The sequence below is a fragment of the Aedes albopictus genome, chromosome 2 (assembly GCF_035046485.1).
Source record: "Aedes albopictus strain Foshan chromosome 2, AalbF5, whole genome shotgun sequence".
Taxonomy (NCBI): Eukaryota; Metazoa; Arthropoda; class Insecta; order Diptera; family Culicidae; genus Aedes; species Aedes albopictus.
Genome location: NC_085137.1, coordinates 260,736,744 through 260,760,076, shown reverse-complemented (window position 1 = coordinate 260,760,076; position 23,333 = coordinate 260,736,744). Strand labels below are relative to the sequence as shown.

The 23,333-nt window shown below is 35.6% G+C and overlaps 1 protein-coding gene across 1 annotated transcript in view; it reads right to left on the bottom strand.

Annotated features, from left to right (window-relative positions):
- LOC115266332 (gamma-aminobutyric acid type B receptor subunit 1) overlaps nt 1-23,333 on the bottom strand; it is a 458,609-nt gene that overhangs the window by 30,310 nt on the left and 404,966 nt on the right. The window contains exons 14-16 of the mRNA XM_062851638.1: nt 22,996-23,252; nt 22,793-22,930; nt 22,576-22,729 (exon numbers count right to left, since the gene is read on the bottom strand). Of these exons, the coding sequence (XP_062707622.1) occupies nt 22,576-22,729; nt 22,793-22,930; nt 22,996-23,252 (549 nt within the window). The remainder of the gene's footprint in view (nt 1-22,575; nt 22,730-22,792; nt 22,931-22,995; nt 23,253-23,333) is intronic.

Below are 23,333 nucleotides of genomic sequence, written 5' to 3'. Positions count from 1 at the left end.
AACTATTTTCAAAACTTGGCTCCGGAACTGGATTTCTTTAAATTGGTAAACTAATTCCAAAAAGCCCAAATGCATTCTAAATAACCAATCATCGTGATAATATGCTATAACTTTCAAAAACATGAAGTTTGATATGTCGCATGATGGTGTTTATTCATCTTCAAAAACTGGACCACGGAACCACCGGAACCGATTCCCGTGAAATCCGCATATCGATTCTAAAATGGCCACAAGTATTTCAGATAACACAAAAACAGCTCAGAATGATGTATCTTGAAAAATCACGAAGTTTGAGGTGTCGCATGATGGTATTGAAACATATTCAAAAAATGACCCCGGAACCGGTTCCCCGGAACATCCGTAAAACTGGTTCCAAGGCACTTAGTGACCGGGATGGACTTTCAGACATATTTTTCTATCATTCCAGTTCACTTAGGTCTGAAAACAAAATTGTTCTCATATCGAAAACTCACTTTTCCCAAAATGGCCAATTCCAATGACCCATTTTGATTCCGGAATAACTCCGGAACCAGGTGGACATTCCAACAATCTTCAAAGAATCCCTAAACTAGAGTGAGATGTGCTTCTTGTGTCAAAATTTGGTTGAAAAATATTGAAAAACAAAAAAGTTATAGCGAAAAGAGTGTTTTTTCGCACTCTCGTTAGGGGGGGTTGGTAACGGAAGGGTTAAAAATAGAATAACAAATAAAGTAAAACTTTTTTGGTTTCAAGATAATATTTGGAGTGCTTGCAAATTATTTTAAGCGAAAAAGCTGTAATTTATTTTCATTTATAACCTTTTGGTAACTGCTCTCACTTGCCCCAGTGCATTTCAGCATCTGGGGCAAGTGTGACCTAGAGAGTAAACAAACACAATTTCATAGTTTGATCTCACTTTCATCAGCCTAAGTCGAAATTTACGCGAAAGTGAAGTAAAAATCGGCGCCTTAAGTAATCAATTGTTGAATTATACTTAATTACTTCTAATCTGATGATGAAGCTATTGTTTAAAATGGCAAAGTCTTAGATAGAACACATTTTTTTCAAAATCATTCATTTTCCATATCTTCATTCAAGCAAATTCTAATTTATTTTCGTTTTACGCTGCATAATAAGTTTTTCTGAATGTTAAGGAACCGGTCAGAAAGTATAAAAAAAATAGGAAAACGACGTATCCGAATTTAAAAATCTTTATTCAATGATCGTAAAATTATGTAAGAGAAAATATAACATCTGTAAATCTTGAAAAATCTTTTGGCGAGACTCATCAACTACGTTATATGAAAAGTAAGTTTGGAAATCTTTAACCTTAGGGCGCTTTTTGAATAAATAAGATCAATTTGTTTTGCACGAGCTACTACAGTTATTTTTTTTCTCAGTGATTCGTTATTATATGTGTTACGTAATTTATGCACGATACCACAAAACTTTTCCAACATAAATCGCTAAACATAGTTATTCGCATAAGATATTTATAATTTATGTTACCTTACATATATGCAGCAACTATATCAAGCTATTTGTACAAAAATTCCGAATAGGTCCCACTTGCCCCGTGATACGGTGTAAATGAAGATCTGCTCCACTTTTTATTATATGCATAATATACAGAACATAAAAATTTTGAAGCAGTTTTAATGCCCGGCAATAAGAAGAAATATACCAACAATGTCTTTTAGAACCATTGGAATTATAAAATTATTTATGTTTAAAAATTTTTGGCTTGACAAAACCGAACTAGCATTTTTTTAGGTCCCACTTGCCCCGGGGTACCTTAACGGTTTGAATGAGCCAACGTTTGACCAAAATCGAGGGGTCTGCCAAAATTGTTGTGGCTCTAACTAACGGGGGGTCCATAAATTTGAGTAACCAAATACATTTTTCTTACTTTTTTAGCGAGGGCTTTCAGAAAATCGTCACCTTAAACATTTTTGAAGACAAGGTGTAAATAGTGGGCCGGTCTCAGCGAGAGTTGCCCAGTATATTTCAGACATGCCAACAAATTTGGCATACAGGGGGTGACCAAAAAGTTTGGGATAGGCAACTGTTTTTCTCCCACAAAAAAGATCAACATGCTGTAACTTTTCATAGAGTGCATCAAAAAATCTCAAATTTTGACTGTTTGTCAACCTGTTATATGTGCATCATTGGTACAAATTTGGACTCGATTGAATAATTTTTCGAGAGATACTGATCTTATCTTTGTTTCAAGTTAATTTAGAGATACTTTCATATACAAACCTTTGTTGCATTGCATGAAATTTCGGAAAGTTTTAAGTCAATGATTTATAAAACAAACGTTTAAGTTTTGAATTTGTTTATTGATCAAACATTCAAAAAATATTTATTTGTACAAGAACAGATTATCCACGTACAAATTTTTCCTGAATATATTATAACTCTTACTACTACATCTTGATCTGGATGTTAAAAACTTACTCACTATAGTTTTGTGACACTCGTGCTCGACAACAAATGTCAAAAGAATTTCCAAATACCTAGGTGCTTTTAACAATTTAACATGTAAGTGCAACTTTTTGGTTCGTGTTGGGTCTTCTGATCACATGAACAGGGTTGTGCATCATTTACGATTGATATTTTGCTAAAATTTCTTTGCTTTACAAATGTTAGAGAATCTTGTTGAAGATTTTTTTGTAATTGGTTAAAAATATTATTTTCTTCAAAGGGAAAAACTTAGAAATTATTGGGTGTTATTTGTCCTTTCAAAGATGCAAACCAATAAGTATTGAATTATCGCCTAATTGGCCCGAGGTTGTTTCACACGAAAGTTCCCGGTTATGGGAATATTGGATCCTGTCTGATGACCTTGCTAAATGCGCAAGCCTAATAGTAGATTGACATTGTTACAACAAGATCAGAAATTCTGCCTGTTCAGTTGGCTATGAGGCTTAAGACAGTTGTAGTCTAAGGCCTCAAGTACACAGGGTCAAATATTTGAACTAAATATCAAACATCTGCTTGATACTAATGAAACTTTTGGTCAAATATTTGACCCTGTGCACTGGGATCTGAAGACGTTATCCCAGGGATGGTGGGTTTGTTTCTTGTTAAGAAATATTCACGACTTGGTGAGATGCCAGTTGCATTATTGCCAAAAACAGTATGTTTCCAGTTTATGACTCACGATATTTGAATTCCAATGAACATGCAATCTATCTATATCTATCTTTATACAGGGTGTTAGGTTCATGAGTGCAAACTTTTTAAAGGGTGATAGAGGACCATAAATGGTGAAAAAAATTGTTCTACGCATATGGTCAAATCTCAACCGTTACGTAGTTATTGGACTCCCCATGTTTTTGACTCTTATTGCCTTAACTGGCTATAACTTTAAAATGGTCAAACTTATCGCAGTTTTTTTACTCTTATTCAAAAGATTATTGAATTTTCTATCAAATGACATCTTTGAACCGATTGGTTTGGCTAAATAACTAAGTTTTCTAGAGCAAAATAGCTAAAAATAGCGTGTTTTTATTTGTTTATGTCCATTATCTTTAAAACATGCGTAATAAATTAAAATTCTTTCTTTGGAAAAGTTGTGGCCCCTGTTTTACTCTACAATTTGTTCTTTGACGCCAAACTCCTAACTCTTATCGTTTTCTTGCAATTTTGATTTGAATGTGCAGCACAGTGCGCAAAAAAGTGCTTACCATGACGATTGCAAATTTCTGATCTGAAATGCGACGTTTAAATCAAAATTGCAAGAAAACGATAACAGATAGAAGTTTGATGTCAAAGAACAAATTGTAGAGTGAAACAGGGGCCAAAACTTTGCCAAAGAAAGAATTTTAAATTATTACGCATTTTTCAAAGATAATTGACAAAAACAAATTAAAACACACAACTTTTAGGCTATTTGATCTAGAAAACTTAGTTATTCAACTAAAGCGATCGGTTCAAAGATGCCAATTGATAGAAAATTCATTAATCTTTCGAATAAGGGTTAAAAAAGTGCGATAAGTTTGACCATTTTAAAGTTATAGCCAGTTAAGGCAATAAGAGTCAAAAACATGGGGAGTTCAATAACTACGTAACGGTTGAGATTTTACCATATGCGTAGAACAATTTTTTTCACCATTTATGGTCCTCTATCACCCTTTAAAAAGTTTGCACTCAGGAACCTAACACCCTGTATATATATTAAAATGCAGTGGCATACGTGGGACCGCGCATAACTTGCGAACGGAAGGTCCGATTTTGGTCGTCTTAGTTTTGTTTTGTTAGCTTCCACCCAAGGAAGGTTTATGAGGCATAAAACATGGAAAAAAAAAATAAAGTTTTTGAAAATTGATCTTCCATACATTTTGACCGGAAACAGGGTCTTGGCTAGAAACTTGAAATGTCAAAAAACGCAGTAGGCAAGACAAAGTTTGCCGGGTACAGCTAGTAATTTATAAAATTGTTTATGAACACAATATAGCAATTATTTCAGCTCAATCTATAATGGCCTACTTACATTTGCGATTATAGGCAAGTCATAAGAAAGTTCAAAAGGTTCATCATAAACAAAGTAAGAGAACGCGAAATCAGACCAATTGATTGATATATTTTTATATGATTCGAATATATTCGAATGGTTCCACATCCACATCAGTGTGAAACTTATATGTGGTTATTTCGCATGATGGCAAAATATAAACATAGGTATTGATTACGAAAACCGCTACTAACGTAAAGAGCAATATAGGACCGGTAAGAAGTTACCGCATATTTCGAAGCTGAAAACCTTGACTGATGCAAGAATTAGGGGATATTTCCAATTATTCAATTGAATGATCTTCTTTTGTAAAGATACTTTAGAGTATCAAACAAACATTTAGATGTGTATGCTCAGAGACCATTCTGCTAATAGTTTGTTTTCAGAATCATATTTCCGTTGTATCACGCAGATCAATAATTACAGATTAAGTACTAATCATATTTGCAAAAAAAAATGGTTGAAAATCTATAATACTCAAATAGATTCATTTAAATAATTAATCTGATTAATATGAAAATCCATTGGCTGGGCTCAGTTCCATACGGCTAAGTCGACCATAGCCAGATTGCTTCAGGGATAAATAATGAACTCTTCGCAAAAGTGAATCTTCAATGAGGACCAATCTGTCGGGTGGACATCGCCGGTAAACTGTTGGAGTGGAATATCCTATCAAGTTTGACGGTCCCTTTCAACGGTGAGAGTCCTAGAGTAGAAAGCTTTTGTCGAATCGTAGAGAGAGGTAGAGAGTTATTCCAGAAAATAACACCGAGAAATGAGACAAGCGCTACCGTGAAACGGGGTATCATTGATCAGCGGGGTAACATTGATCGACAGGATCCACCTCATGGAATGTTCAAACCTAGACCATCAGATGCAAACACATTACAATCTCATCTGCATGAAGGCGACATACGACAGTATCGACCCTTCAGAGCAACGAATCGACTTTCCTGGTAAGCTTACCAGACTTCCCAAATAACAATGACTGCTGAACAGTGAGAGTATTAGCTAAACAATAGCTGGTTAATGGTGTAAATGGCTGAACACAATGACAGCTGAATATTGGTCTGAAGTATGGCTTGTTCAACCTCTTTAATCAGCAATACATAGATGGCTGAATATCAAGTTGAATAGAATACAATTCATCTGGGTAACCAGCTTTAAAACATACACCAATATGCAGAATTAATCATCTGTTGTTCAACCTTTAATCAAATAGTTTTTGCCAGCTTACTCAAGCATGTTTTTGTGAAGTCCACATCGCTTCTTCAGACTCAATACAGACTTAGTTCAACTTATGTTCTTGACTATTCAGACACAACAAGTAATGCGCTTGTTTTCGAAGATATGTATACAATTGTGTGTGGTGTAGGTGCTAAGGTAAGTGACTATAAATAAGGAGGTCCAAGGTCAATTCCCAGTATTCACACAGATTAATTTATACATTCCTAAACATCTCTTCTGGAAATAGGCGCAGTTAATGGTAAAAATAGGCACACGAAAGTGTTTTTATTTTATATTTACTCAATAAATTTAATTGATCACTGATTTAGGGCTTATTAAGCCTTAAATCAGCCTTCCAATGAACCTCAAATCAGCTAAAGGTTGAATAAAATCACCAAAATTAGATGTTTAGGAGCTGAATAAAGGATTGTACCTCTTGTGCTCAGCTTTTGTTCAAATGAAGGCTGATTTAAAATAGTTGGAGAAACGTTTGTACAGCATCAAACTGTTACCTGCGTTATCAAAACAACGCATACCGGCGTGCACTACTGCTCAAAACATCCGGGTGATCTGTCCAATTCATCTGAAAATCGACGGAGACTGTGACAAAGTGACAGACTTTCATGCCTACTCTTCAACATCCCACATGTGTAATGCGATGATCCGGTCAATTTGTTTGCTTTGCGGATGTTATAGACATTATTAGCCGAGGATTTGGGACAGTGGCAGAACTGTACTCCTGCCTGAAAAGTGAAGCATCCGCGGTCGGATCGGTCATGAATGCGTCTGAAGGGTAATTACACACCAATCAAAGCTAGACACGACCGATCAACTCGCCCAGGCTTATTGGCCGAGCCAGCTTTTTTATGCTGTCCCTCCTCCAGAAAGTTTTCTTGATCATGCTGGAAAACCAACTACATGAACCCTTACAACAATGTAAAGGTCCCAGTACACAGGGTCAAATATAAGTCCAGAAAGAAATCAATGCTCAATCATCTTGTTTGATTCGATCGAATTTTCATTAGTGTCAGACAGATGTTATTTTCTTGAGTTATTTCCTTGTTTGGGATAGGCAAGCGAAACTAGAACTGTTCTCGTAAAACACTATTTTTTATACAACTAATTTTTGAACTGTCATATCTCGGAGATCAGTGAACCGAATTGAATGATATTGTGAGCGATTATCAACAATATATTATAATGCTTGAAAATTCTTCAAAACATAGGTATTTTTTAAACGTTGAAAAAAAGTTATTATGATTGGAAATTTTCACCCATATAGAGGACAATTTACAATACCACACAAAAATACTAAATGTGTTCTTCCTTTAATCCAAATGGACTCTAATATATCTTACTATAAATATCTTAAGAACAGAAGTACAAAATCTTTGGATGTCAAAAATAAAATTTAATGACATAGATGTGACAAATATATATTTTTTCGAGAAAGATCCAAAAAATGTCAATCCATGATAACTTTTTTCAACGTTTGAAATGTACCTATCTCTCTCTCTCTCTTCTTGGCGTAACGTCCTCATTGGGACAAAGCCTGCTTCTCAGCTTCAGTGTTCTATGAGCACTTTCACAGTTATTAACTGAGAGCTTCCTCTGCCAATGACCATTTTGCATGCGTATATCATGTGGCAGGCACGAAGATACTTTATGCCCAAGGAAGTCAAGGAAATTTCCTTTACGAAAAGATCCTAAATACCCGTGCATTTACCGCCTCGGCTATATGGGCCCCTATGTACCTATGTTTTGAAGAATTTTCAAGCAATTATGTATTGTTGATAAACGTTCAAAATTTCATTCAATTCGGTTCACTGGTCTCTGAGATATGACAGTTCAAAAATTAGTAGTCTAAAAAATAGTGTTTTACGCGAACGGTTCTAGTTTCGCGAAAGATTAACCAATCGAGCTCAAATTTGTACCAATGATGCACATATGATAGGTTGACAAACAGTCAAAATTTGAGAATTTTTGATGCACTTTATAAAAAGTTACTTATTATTTTATTGTGAGAGTAATCAAACTTGTCTATCCCAAACATTTTGGCCACCCCCTGTACATGTGTTTGCAGATAGCCTAGTGGATAAAATTTTGGATTGCCAATATGCTGCACAACGATATGATAGGTTGACAAACAGTTAAAATTTGTTACCTGTCCCAAACATTTTGGCCACCCCCTGTATGTACCGTAATCTGGGGGTTAGTTGATCCACGTCCTTCAACCGCTCAGGACGCCACAATTCTGGCTTGTACGACGTTTCCCCGAGAACCAGTTCCCCGAATGCAGTTTTCCCGAAAAAGATTTCCCCGAAACGAGTATTGCATTTGCCATTCAACATTCTTCGTGCCTGAGTTGATACTCACCACGCTGACGTAGTACACGTTGGCTGTAATGATTCCAATGCACAACTAGAGGAATCGTGTCATTAGGCCGAAGCACGCTTAAACAAGGTACGTCAGGCTGAAGTATGGTAAGCCAAATGGGTTGTCAGACATCTACTTCCTAATTTTCTTTACAAAAGATGTTTAAATTTGTTTTCGAAGTCCAAGAAGATGTTTTGAGTCCCTTGTTTTTTTAACATTCCTCGAGTCTAGTGCATTCTATGGGTAATGGGGGGTTGAACCTCGTTTGACCGAATGCCATTTGACCGAATGCCGTTTGACCGAAAATGAGTTATGAGAAGAATAGCCCACGAATAAAAGAAGGAAATATTTCACATGTCATTTTGGTGGCCTTCATGTCACAAAGTTCGTTTGATTTTAATTCGGCCAGAATTACTATCTTTTAGAAGCCAGTTATTCTTTTAAGTATTTTGTCGGCCAAACTGGTTTATTAATCTTCTTTTCCCGACAGTTATTTCATCACGGATGTTTTCTTTTTTTTTTTTAAATATGCCATTCTTATGACGTTCATGCATATAATACATGCTAATCATTCAACTAGATTGCCCGTTCATGGCTTCAAACTCGGGCTGATGACCCATCCGGCCTAATGACACTTTCGGCCTAATGAACTTCAGCCCATCGTACTTCGGTCTGACATGCTTCTGGTTAATAACCGTCTTTTCGACCTGGTTGATATCTTTTCTTATAATAAAATTTCCCTTCTTTCAAAAATAGGCTATTCTTTCAAGATAACCTGTTCCCATGATCTTGATGTCTTCATCCGTTTCCAAATTTTCTCAAATCATAGGAGGTAAAAAATATTGAACAGACTTTCTAAAGCCTGCACATTAGCACTCCTTGTACTCAGGCTAGCTTTCCGCTACTTCGTTTCAATAACTAGTTCGGACAATGGAAACAATAAAAAAAAATCATCAGAAACTTGTGCTAAAAATAATAGAGTAAGGTGGGGCAAAAGTTCGACCCTAGTTGAAAGTTCATTTTTTTTGAAAAAATCTAAGCAAATAAAAATAAATGAATAACGTGTGGTGATTCTACCATCAATGAGCTAAAATTTTGCTGAACAAAGTCACGTCAAATGTCTTTTTGATTTTGAGTTACAACACCTTTTGTATGTCTGCGTCTTAGAGTAAAGTGGGGCAAAAGTTCGAGTGGGGCAAGAGTTTCTTTTGAAGTTTTTGAGCTCAATTCAAATTATTTCTTTCGGGTGTCAAGGTTGTTCGAAGCCTTTTAGAAAAAGAGTCTTTCACTCCAAAAATTATAAAAATTGATCAATATTTCAAAACGTTATGACAAAATGTTGGATTTTGGTCAAAAAATTATAATATGCGATGGTCCTTCCAACGCATGGAATGGAATTCTAATGAAATCAAATTCGATATTTTATTTTGAGGCGTAACTAGGTATATTTTGAAGATGCTTTAGCATGTATAACTTTTTGCAAAAAAAAAATAGAAATCATATTTTACCCATAGTGGGGCAAAAGTTCGAATTGTGGGGCAAGAGTTCGAGTCATGTAGCAACTTTAGGTAAAAACGTAAAATTCTGCAAAATCTATGTACATTTTCTAAAAATGATGGAATTAGTGAGAAAATTTGATCAAAGTTGAAAAAAAAGTTGTTTCATCTGAATTTGGCGGAATACTACTAATTTTTGTTGTAGTAAATTTAACCCTAATTTGGGTAAAATCCAGATCGAACTTTAAAGTATATTTCAGTTCCAACATCAAATATTAATTGGTATTAGGTATTCAGATTACCAAAGCGTCGAAATAGTGTGCTACGGTGAAAGAAATTCCACAAACACTAGATTCGAACTTTTGCCCCAGTGGTGGGGCAAGAGTTCGAATTAGACACACACATACAAAAAGTGTTGTAACTTAAAATTGAAAAGACATTTGGCGTAACTTTGTTCAGCAAATTTTTAGCTCATGGATAGTAGAATCATCACACGGTATAGATTTATTTTTATCTGCTTCGATTTCTTCAAAAAAGTGGAATTTTCAACTAAGGTCGAACTTTTGCCCCACCTTACTCTATTCGAACTCTTGCCCCACCACTGGGGCAAAAGTTCAAATCTAGTGTATGTGGGATTTCGCTAACCGTAGCACACTATTTTGACACTTTGGTAATAGAAAAAATTGAAACCAATAAATATTTGATGTTGTAACTGGAATACACTTTAAAGTTCGATCTGGATTATACCCAAATCAGGGTAAAATTTACTACACCAAAAATTAGTAGTTTTCCGCCCGATTCACATAAAACAACATTTTTTCAACTTTGATCGCATTTTCTCACAAATTCCATCATTTTTAGAGACAGTATGTACATTTTACACAATTTTAGGTTTTTACCTGAAATTGCCACATGACTCGAACTTTTGCCCCACTATGTGTAAAATATGATTTCCAAATCTTTTTTGCAAAAAGTTATACATGCTAAAGCATCTTCAAAATATACCTAGTTACGCCCCAAAATAAAAGACCGAGTTCGATTTCATTACAATTCCAATCCATGCGTTGGAAGGACCATCGCAAATTACATTTTTTTGATGAAAAATCAACATTTTGTCACTACTTTTCGAAACATTGATCAATTTTCATAATTTTTGGAGTGAAAGACTCTTTTTTAAAAAGGTTTCGAACAACCTTGACACCCGAACGAAATAATTTGACTTGCGCTCAAAAATTTCAAAAGAAACTCTTGTCCCACTCGAACTTTTGCCCCACTTTACTCTATTAAAAATATTTCAAGGAAACGCATTGGCGTATCTAGGATTTTTTCCTAGGGGGTGCCTTGAGGGTGCCAGTTTCAGTGGCTTCCAGGTTGTTTCCTTAATTTCTTTCATGAAATAATGATATACTGCGTAGCGGAAAAAAATAGCCCGCAAATTTGAACGCGCTATATTTTGAAGAACACTTTTTTTTTATCCGAACCGTTGTACAATTTTAACACTTTCCCCGTCATGTGAGGGGTTTGAAAACTTGATAATACATGGAATTTGTATTTTCAGTTTTAACTTTTATTTTTCCTCCCCTGTTGGGGAAATTAAGCAACTGCGTCCAATAGGCTGAACTTTTGTGGCATAAGTTTGAACTTAACAATCATCGAGACAACCCCTTTATTTAGTAGATTGAAAATAATCAGGTCCGAAAGAATACATTTTCAAAGCAAGTGTAAATCTCTGAAACCATAAAATATCCACAAATTTGCGTGTAACTTGTATTCATTGTGACATCCTCTTTGTTAAAATAGTTTTCAAGAACAGTTTATTGAAAGAGTTATAAATACTTAAAATTCGATTTTACTCTTCGGAATTCTGGTGCTCGCATTAAATTACGATTTCGAATGGATTGATCATATATCTGTTGAAAGAAATTGTGTATACCCGAGTAGGTGAAAAAAATCAGTTATGATTGATTGATTATGATAATATGATATTATGATATTATGATTATGATTTGTCACTTTTTTTCTAGAAAATAAAAATAAAAAAAATTTCAGCATCCAGCATCGAACTTACGACCTTAGGATTCACAGGCGACGATGGCTTGCTATTGGTGGCTTGCTATTGTAAATAACATGGTCATATGAGTATGCGGTTCCTCGTTTCCACAGCTCAGGAAAGGGTCACATGGCATTTCACTAACATTGAGCCACCACTATGGGTGTTTGTGTTCCATTTTGAGCAGAAGAGTCAAACTTGTTCTTATATAGAAATTTTCAGCTATTTCGACAAGAACAAAAACTGATACCATTTCACTTTGAGCTATTCGTAAGGTTTTAGAATAACTCATCAAAATCACATCCAGCTATGACAGCAAAAAGTGTTCGATTTGTGATATGATTTAAATAGTCTCGTCTACCCGGGTAAAGCTCAAAATTTGACTTACGTCAAACCAACATTGTAGTAATCAGTCAAAATTTCAGCCTCGTACATTTCGAATAATCGTGTCTGGTTTGTACGTATAATACAAGACATTTGTGTTTTCGGCAAAACATTCTTTTGGTAATACCTCAGGGAATATTCCTGGTAATTTATTTGGAAATTGTTTTGCAATTTATTTCAATTAAGCTTCATTTGCAAATCTCCCAGCAATTGCTTTGGATTTGGCAAATATCTTCGGTAATATCTTTGGATCTCCTTAGGCAATTTCTTAAAAAAATTTTTTGATAAAACGTTTGAAATTTGATACTGAACACCTTTCACGCATCCTTTGAAAACTTTCATAGAAAATTACTTTGAAAATTTCTTCGGCAATTCCATTAGGAGTTTACTTGGCTTTTTTACTTCATTGGCAAATCTTTTGAAATGTTTTCTCGGGAGTTGCTTCGTCAATTTTTAGTAGTCTTTCAAGCATTGTTTTGTTATTGTCAACAATTCTATTGATATTTGCTTTTTAAAATTCTCTAATTACTCTTCAGGCAATTCTTTTGGGAATTCTTTTATTTTGTAATTCATTTAACAATGACTCTGGGAGGATCTTCCTCACATTTTTTTTAAATGTCTTCGGAAAATCATTCTACTTTTTTGGAATTTTCGTCGATTTTTATGACTTTTATTATCTATACTATTTGGTAATCATTCGCTATTTCCTTCGAAAACTCCTTCGGAAACTCGTTTATAAATCGCTTCTATAATTTTGATGAAAACTCTTTAGACAATTTCTTCTTGTTTTCTTCAGTAATTATGTAAGGAATTCCTGCAGCAATTCCGATTGGAATAACCTTCGGCAATTCCGATGTTACTTGCGTTGAAAATTTATTTGGGAATTTCATCAGCAATTACTTTGGAAATTTTGAAAACTTCGTTTATTAATTTGGGAATTTCGGTAATTCCTTTGGAATTTGATTCGGCAAATTTCTCAAAGATTTCCTCCGAGAATTTATTAAAAAAAACATTGACGGTTCTTTAAAAATTCTGTCATGGTGATACTGCCGCAATTACTTTTGGAATTGTTTCTCAATTTTATTCAGAAAATCCTTTTATGATTTCGGGAAATTTTTTAAGAATTTCTTTGAAAATTGTTTTGTGAATGTTTGTGGAAATTTTTGTAGAATATATTTCAGCAATTTATTTTAAGATTGGATTTGACCAATTTCTTTAAAAAGCCTTAAAATTTTATTCAGGAATTCCACTAGTAATTCTTATATGAATTCTTTTGGCAACTACTTTGAAAGTTCTAGGGCAAATGTAATGGAAAATTATCTGGCAATTTCTTTGGGAATTTGCCAGGAAGTTTTTCGTGAATTTCATAGGATTTTCTTCGATCAAGCACAGTTTAGAATTTCTGAATTTCCAATTCAGCCATTTTCGGAAGCAATAAATATAACTACAATCAAATCATAAAAATAACAGAAGTAATCACGATAAAATTGCCTGAGAAATTTGCAGAATAATTGAAAAAGATATTGCTGAAATAATTTCAGAGGAATAGCCATTGAATTTATAGAAAAAATGAAAGAAATTGCTGATTAAATTCAAACGAAACGACCGCAGAAATTAAAAAAAAACATGCCCTCAAAGAAATGGCCAAACTGCGGTCTAGCGAATACGGAGTCGTGAGTTCAAATCCCGCCAGAACGCGTTTTTTTATTTATCTCACAATTTATCAATTAGCAACATTCTGTGCTTTCTAATTAATTACAAGTTTTTCTCGTATATTCCTATAGAATTCACTAGGGAATTCTCTAGTAATACCCCCTAGCATTTCTCTTGAAATCCCTACTATTCCCGACACTCGTTTGGATCCCCTCTAAAGATTTATATTGGGATTCCTTCAGCTGAAATTCCTTGAAGAAGGCCAAGAGAAGTTCCGTGAGTAATACCATGGTTTATTTCTAGAGTAATCCATGAATAAAAACTCTAGTGGAATTCCTGGATGAGTCTTTTGAAAAATCCCTGGAAAAATCAACGACATTTCTGGAAGTATCTTAGGAAAACTGCCTAGAACAATTCCAGCAAGAATGGCAGGAAAAATACCTAGAGGAATTCCTGCAGGTATCGTGGTAAAAATTTCAGGAGGAGACATAGGAGGCATTGCTGAAACAATGATAAATATTTGGAGATATCCTAGGAATGAAGTCCTTTAGGATTTCCAGTAGGATACATCGAAGGCAAGGCTCATAGGAAGATTGCCTTGAATAATCCCAGCAAGTTTTTCAATAAATCCCTGGAGAAATTCTTAGTAGAATCCCTAGAAGAAATCCGGGAGGTATTACAGTAAGAATTTCTGGAGAAGTCCTAGGTGGAATTGCTGGAAGAAATACAGCAGAAATAGCTTGAGAAATCCAGCTGAAATTCTTGCAGGAAGACCAAGAGGAGTTCCTGGAGGAATCCCATGAGAAATTTATGCAATAATCCTTGAATAAAATATCTTGGATAAAAATTCCTGGTGGAATCACCGGAAAGCTTCTGAAGAAATCACAGAAAAAAATATCAGGAGGTATTAATAGAAGGATTCTGGGATGTATCATTAAAGGAATCTCAGCAGAAATCCTAGGAGGAATTGATGGAGGACACTATACAGGAATTTCTAGTGAATCCCCATCAGGAATGCCTGGGGGAATCCAAAGATAAAATCCTTGGAATACCTAGAGAAGTTCCTGCAAGAACCGGTAGAGCTATTCTGCGAGAATCTATTGCGAAGGCCCTGAAGGAATCGCAGGAGGAATTTCTGAAGGAATTTCAGGAAGATTTCCCGGAAGACTTCCAGCCACAATGCTAAGATCAATTTGTATAGGAATCACTAAAAGAATTTCTGGGCATATAATAGTAAGAATTTCTGGAGAAATTGCTGGAAGAACCGCAGGAAAAGGTGTTTGAGGTATTCTTGGAGGAAGGCCAAAAGGAGTTTCTGCAAGAATTCCATGAGGAATTTCTGGAGGAATCTTTGGATAAAATCTCTGAAGGAATTCCTGGATGAGTCCTTGGAGAAATCCGTGGTAGAAAATTCAAAGGAATTCCTGCAAGAATTCCAGGAAGTTTGCCAGGAAAGATCCCAGAAAAAGCCATGGGAAAGCTCTAGAAGAATCCGTAGCATAACTTCTGAAGTACCACAGTTTGAATTTCTGGAGGAAGAATAACTGGAATAATCGCAGGAATTGCTTGAGCAATCCCAGCTGGAATATCTGGAGGAATTCCTAGAACTCCAGGAGGTATCATAGAAATAATTTCTACAGATATTCTCGAATCAGGAATGCCCGGGTATCCTAAGAGAAGTTCCTCTAAAAAATTCCTGGAGGAATACCTACAGTTATCCTGGAAAGAATTGGTAGAAGTATACTGGAGGAATCCCTGATGGAGTTGCAGGAGGGATTTCTGGAATCTATGAGAATCTCAGAAAGATTTCCCGAAAGCATTGCAGCAAGTAAGTATGCCAGGAGAAATCCCTAGAAGTATTTCCGAAGGAGTCCTTATGAGAATTGCTTGAAGAATCCCAGCTGGGATTCATGGAGGAAGGTCAATAGAAGTTTTTGGAGAAATCCCCTGTGGAATTTCTGGAAGAATTTCCGGAACAACTTCCCTAGTAGAATACCTGAAGGTACCACAGTGAGAATTTTTGGAGGAGTTCTAAGAGAAATTACTGGAAGAATCACAGCAGGAGTTGCTTGAGGAATCTTAGCCACAATTCCCAGAGGAAGATCAATATAAGCTCCTGAGGAAATTCCATGAGAAATTTCTGAAAGAATCTCTGAATAAAATCTCTGAAGAAATTCCTGGAAAAATCACCGGAGGAACTTCTGAAAGAATCCCAGGAAGATTGTCTTGAATAATACCAACAGGAATTCCTGAAGGAATCCCAATAGACATTTTTAGAGGAATCCCTAGAAGAATTCCGAGAAGTATCAAAATAAGAATTTTCAAAGAATTCCTAGGAGAAATTGCTGGGCCAATTCTTGCAGAAATTTCTAGTATGTACAACCCCATCTGGACTGCCTGGAGAATTCTAAAGGAAGTTTATTGAAGAAATATCAGGAGGAATCCATAAAGGAAGCCTAGGGAAATCACTGTATGAATAGATAGAAGTATTACTGGAGGAATCCATGGAGAAGTCTGTTGATTGTTCAGGTATATAAGTATTTCCGGGTGTGATTAAGTTTTGTTCAAATGTACCATTAAAAATATTAGAATTATTGTGGTAAGTTTTAAATTTTAGGTGGCTGTCAAGGAAAAATTCTAGGGGTGCCAAATTTGTTCTATGGGGTGCCAGGCACCCCTGGAACCCCCCCTAGCTACGCCAATGAGGAAACGGTTCATTCGGGGAAACGGTCCGTTCGGGAAATCGTTTTTTCGGGGAACTGGTTTTAGGGGAAATGTCGTATAATCACAATTATGTTATAATGGGAAAACTTTTGCCGTAAATCATTTGTGTGAATATATTTTAAGAATTTTTGAAGATTTATTTGCCAATTGTGTCAGATAGAAAATACCACCTTTTTTGGATGTGTATTGAAACTCGATAGAAAGACTGTCTTTCAAAAAATCGCCACCCATCAACGCTTTGTGTATCAGAGTACTCACAAAGCACTTTTATTCATTAATGGAAGGTGTATTGAATATAGCTTTGAGTTAAAATTGATGTTGACATTTTTTTTTAAATGGATTTTTTTCACGAAAGTAAGACAATTTTTTTTAAGAAATAGTTTACCCTTAGGCGTTTAATGTGGGTCTTTCTGTAACTAAACTTTATTGTATTTTTCACATATAAAATACAGCAGTTGTAAGTATTTTGAAAACTTGTTCAGAATCATCATCATCAAATTAAGTTTGTTCAACAATTTTCCAATCTTTGAATGTTATGCCATTGGTTGATCAACTTCACCCCGGATTGAATGTTTTCAAATTTTGCCATTTGAAAATTTTTTACAGAATGTAGCGGTTTCTTGTAAGAATTTCGTTTATGGAACTTGATACAGGTCCACTAAGTACATGTTTTAAAAATATTTGTTTTGAATTACATTCTTTGTACCTGATTTTGTTGAAAAGAATAGAGTGTGATCAACTTCCCCTTAGATTACGGTATATATCCATATCCAATATAAGTTTTCCCATTAGTGTTTTTCAATAATTTGTAAAAAAAAGTTAAGCTTCACTAAGAACAGTGTGACTATGATGTGGAATGGTAAACTTCTTTAATTCTCTGGTGAAACATTGTCTCCCGCAATAAATCTTTGTGTTGTTTCCATTCTGTGCACAGATAAAAATAATGAGATTTACATGTCATGTCAACTTCCGTTTAGTCATGTAAACTTAGTGTTATGATGGTTTACATGATATATCATGTAAATTTGTGTTATATGTCATGTAAACACACAGAGTCATGCTGAATTACATGACATATAATGGAAGTTTACATAATATTTTATGACTTTTACATGATATGCCATGTAAACTTATGTGATATCCCACGCTCCAATCATGTGCATCATATGTCATAGAATTTTACACTCTTTTTTCGATCTGTGTGGTTCTTCTACGATGAGGGCATGTGTGAGGGGTAAACATATGGAGACAAACAGTATGAACTTCTGCTGGGTTCAACGAGGCATCGTACTCGACATAGCAATCGTTTATTGAATCTCTGTCTGAGCTCATGCAGATAGGCTCGACAAGAACAAGGTCGGTTTATAAATATTTAACTTTTACATTTTCCCTCAAGTGTGCTGGTGGATGGTAGTAAAGAAGGAAGCTTAGTCCGAAAGGACATACTTCTCTAAAGCATCATTTTGACCTGTCACGATGGGAAACAGGTGTGTAGCTAGGAAGTTGATCTGACTATACTATCACTGACAAAGACAGGTTCTAGAAAATAATGTTTGACTCAATTGAACCCATGAATCGAAATATTAGTAAATTAACTTTCAATTCAAGACTAGCAGTCCCCAGACAAGTCCCAAAAAATGTATCCCTGTTACCGATTCGTCAAGGAAATGTTGGTCTTCAAAGTGCAATAGAAGAGCATGTGTAGAATATCGATGAAAAAAAGATTTTTCTCTTTTCTACTTGGCAAGTCCCCTGCCTAGAAAGCGGTTTATCGTGTAGGTACGTGTAACTTTCCTCCCCGAAATAATAGACACAGACAACGGGAAATATAAACTTTGCTCTGCGTGAACCGTGATGGAAGGCAAAAGATAGAAGCGAAAAGTCAGTTGACGTGCGGTTCTGCGGTGGAATATTTTGAAAAGTTACTCGTTATGAGAAATTCGCCACTGTTGAATTTTGTTGTCACTTTGTAACGAGAAAAACTTTTAACAATATAAAAATGGGGCGCTGAAGTGTGGGAGAAAAATTGAATTTTCTTTTCTGGACACTTGTTTCGTTTGTCTGACATTCGCCAAATATGGTTTAGGCAGTAGTAGATGGTGGAGGGCACCAAATAACAAACTGATACCGTGACACGATTCCTTCGCATGAAAATATTGATTGTTTTTGTTGTTAAGATTGGTTAACCCATATCTATGAGTCGTATTTATAGCTCATAGGATAGTTCTTCTGCGATTACATAAAATCCAAGCACATTACTTTCATAGAAATTGTCCACAGGGACAATACGTTGTACTTGGTAGACAGATTATTCAAAAATCGGAGGACAAGGAGGCGCAAATGTCGCTGCAAAGGTTGCGTATGGCTGTATTTAATGAGAGGTATATTTCCAATTTGTTTCGCTGATATCTCAACCATGCTAAGGCATATGAAATCGTAGACTCCGGAACAAATTTACTTCAATGTAAATTTTATGTATCTCTTGCTAAAGGTACCCTTAGTCAAAGCTGTAAAGGCGTATAGGTACTCAGCATGACCATGCTGAGGGGGATGGGTTCAATTGCCAGGTCCAGGAAATCTTCATAAAGGAAATTTCTTTGACTTCCTTGGGCATAAAGTATCCTCGTGCCTGCCACACGATATACACATGGAAAATGGTCATTGGTAGATGAAGTTCTCAGTTAATAACTGTGGCAGCGCTCAAAGAACACTAAACTAAGGAGCAGGCCATGTCTCAAAGGGGACTTCACGCCAAAAAGATTTATTGCTAGTTCAAAATTAACAAAAGATTGACTGTTTTTTTATATCCTCATTCTGTGTAGAAATATAAAACTAGCAGCTATGACAACATCGTTACTGAAAATAAGGAAAATGAGAGTACCTAACACAATTTAGCACAGATTTGACACACCAAATGGAAATTTTTTATGAATATTTCGGCCCACATGTCTCCTGCATGGATGTTTGCAGGTTATTTCAGTATTATTTCTTCCAATTTTACTAGAAAATCTTTGGTGGTCAATTGGTGCTTTAAGGAGTTCAGCTTTCTATAAAAAGGGATATATATATATATAACTAGTTGTGAATATAGTTAAGACAATGTAATAATGACTACCCGAGCAGGAATCTGGAATCATACAAAAACAAGTGATTGAAATAGCGAATTTCACCAACGAAAAATACCGTGGTTTCTCGGTTTAATCACGGTAGTTCCGTTTTCTGAATCGACACGGTCAATTGGGCCGAAATCTCAAAAATGGTGCCCAAGAATGCGCTTTTGTTATTAAAATTACAAAAAAATAACAATTTGGAAGTTATATGCTACTTTAGATTAATTTCGCAATATTTTAGAAAATGCGTGATAAAAATGAATTGAAAAATGTGATTAAATCGATTTAAAATTTGGACGACTTGTGATTAAAACGACAAGTGATAAAATCAACAAACCATTGCGGACTTCTTTTGGAACTATTCTATTAATGAAAAGTCACTATCACCACAGACAAACAGACGTAACACTTTGAACATTTTTCGATTCAAATTACAGTCACGGAAACATATTCGCCGAATGCTAAAAGGACTAAGTTTGGTCGACCATCAACTAGGTGGCGGTAGTGAGCAAACGTCAAACTCGAACAAAAACGATACGAGCGTCGCGGTTGGGCAGTTGGCCAACTATCAAATTTTAAAAAACACCGTTAAATTGGTGTACGATGGGAATTATCAGAGTGTTACGTCTGTTTGTCTGTGCTATCACTAAGAAAATCGTACCACTATCAAAAAACCTCGATCGTCGTATACAGCACGAACGCGGTGCAGTTTCGGTTGCTTGATGGCGCGCATCCTGAAAAGTTAAACCACAGAGAAACAGAAGTAACACTTAGAGCAAATTATAATAAAAATCATCGTCATGAAATCGTAATCGCCCAATGCTAATCTTGCCGTGTTTGGACAAGCCACAACTAGATGGCGGTAGTGAGCAATTGTCCAACAGGAGCAAAAACGATGCCAGCGCCGCCACTGGTGAATTGAGCAACCACTGAATTCTGAGTTTCATAACCAATCAGCTATATCATCTATAAGAATCTCACTTGTTCCTTCTTAGATTAACCCAAATGTTCCTACTGAAATTCCGTGGAAACTTTCCACGATTTCAAAGTAATTCCTAAATTACTTAAAAAAATCATTTGGGATTTCTCCATGAGTAATTGTGTTCTTTCCTAGAAAAAAAAGACTCTCGAAAATTTCCTGAATTTCTGACTGTGTATCAAATTTAAAAAAAAAACTTCTGGGAGGAAACCTCTAGAAGGAATATGGAGTAATCCCCTTTAGGACTTTTTGAACAAATTACCACAAGTAGTTCTTGCTGGAATCCTTCGGAGAAGTTCCCCAACAGGAAATTCCGTAGGAATCCACAGATGAAATATCTGAAATAATCCCCATAAGGACTGTTTGGAGGCTAGGTGTAATTTCAAGATGTACTTCAACACCTGGAAAAAATCTATTTGGAATTATTAGATCACTAGATGGAATTCCTGGAGAAATTCCCAGACGGAATTCCTGGAAGAATTTGCAGAAATAGTTTTTAGAGGAATACGCAAATGATATTTATGGAGAAATCCTCCGGAAATATTTCAGCAGTTATCATTAGATGGAATCCCCTTTTAGGAATTCCTAAAGGAAACCCCACATGGCATTCCTGGAGTAATTTGCAGAAATTTCAGAAGGAATTCCCAGAACGGATTCCTAAAGCAATCGACAGATGGAGTTCTTGGATGAATCTTCAGAAACTCCTGAATAAATCCCCAGATAGAATTCCCGAAGTGTTTTTTGGAGGAAAATTTTAGGAGGAGCCCGAGGAGAGTTTCTGGAGGAATAACCATACCTTACATTTCAGGGAGAAATCTACACAAATAGTAGCAGTAAAATCAACCTAGAACAACAATGTTATGAGAAGTTTAAAAAAAAACATTGGCTCGATTATCCGGGGTGTTGTTTTTTCAAGCCCCCGGATAATCAAATCTGTATTACAATGATAATGTCATTCTCTTTAAGAAACTTTTTGATTGGATTCAGAGTTTTGAGAAGGCAGGTCAAATATATATCAAAATATCTTGTCCTCTTGAAAATTCGTTAACAAGTCTGATGAGTTTCAATATTTTTCAGATTATAAGTAATCCTTATTTATTTTTATCCCCCCTTTCTCTCTGAAGTGCACAGCATCAAGGAGAATTCTGGAAATCTGTCTAATGCATCGTTTGGAATAGAAGGGCGTTAAAAATACCAAATTAGATAACTGATTTGAAAAAAAATGACATAAACTGGGGAGGACAGTAATCAAATTGAAAATACCAATTCACAGCGGTCCTACATAACACTCTCAGAGAAAACCTGCGCAATCGTTCCAGTCCGAAATGAGACGCAGTGTTGTTCTTCTTATCCTTCTTTCTCATTTTCTGCGATTCAAAAGTTACCATTCAGTGATATCATGCCAAGAGAGCTTTGAGTTATAAGTTGAGGGCTAGTTGAATGGAATGCTGACAACATGCTTTATCTGAATGTGAATGATATACTAGGGGAGAAAGGAAAGCAAAAAAAATGATAACCGATCAAAGTAATTAAATTTGCTTTTGATTTCAAAAAAGACAATTAAGAATGATTTTCATTAGGTAGATGCTATACATAGGTTGTAGTCTTGAATTTTTCGGCTTAGACTTATTCATCTTTCTGTAACTTACGAAAATGTCGCTTCTTTTGTTTTTTTTTTTTATAAAATCGGATTGAATATACTCCATTCACAGTGATGAGTTGACTAATAACAATGCACTTGCTGATTTCATTATCAAGGTACACAAAGTGTAAACGAACTACAAATGGTTTGGATATGTTCATGTGTGAGGTTCTTCCCGACTACTCTAAATGAATAATGAAATATAAACTTTTTTTCTAAAAATATTCTCAATCTACTCTACTCTACATTAACAGTATATTCCTACTTTAACTATGCGTATTCAATTTGTACTACAAATAGCTACCCGAAAAATCGTTGTCAGAATGGCTAACTCTGGATGAATCAGTTATTATCGATATACCACCTCCGATTGCACTATCGTAATCAGAAGTAGTCGCGCCATCTGGTTGTATTATGACTATCAAAGAATCCTTACCTTGCGTTACTCCGCTCGCGGCTGCTACTGTTAGTTGATTGTTGTTGAATTGAGCATTTGTGGCATGTGTATCACTTGGCTGAGGGTGACCACTTTTCACTGCCGATTCCTTCTCGGTTAGTCGTTGTTTTAGTATTCGAATTTTGTCTTCTTTCTGTAAGAATAGAAAAGTAAGTTTCAGCAACTAATGCTCATTATGCTTTAGGTAGTGGCTTACTTGAGCAATCAATTTTTGGAGATCATCGTTCTCCGTAACAAGCTTCTGATATCGTTCCTCGTCTTCTTTGGAAATACCAGTTTCGTTGCTAAATTTCGATTCAACTTTGTCTTTTGGATGCCTTAGGACTTCGATTACCTGAAATGAGTTTTGGTTTATTGGACAAAATCCAATTCGATAAAGTTAACATGTTTTCCTATTACCTTTGGCACAAATATCAGTAACATGCTAAGAAAACAGCAGAAGATGACAGCTAATGCAACAAACGCAAAAGACGCATCCTGCTGTGAGGCGATGACCATTGCCACCGGGGCAGTTATTAGACACAGAACTACAACGTTGTAGATGCTCATACCCACGTACCGTGAGTCATTGATCTGCTTTACTTTTAGTGAACGGGTTTCGTAGGCAAGAAACAGACCAAACACAAGTATCAGTCCTTTGAAGCCGTAAATTACACCTATAAAATAAAATAACGATTAGAAAGATTAGTTGGGCCTCAGCATAATCAACACTGACAGCCTACACTCCGGAAGCACTG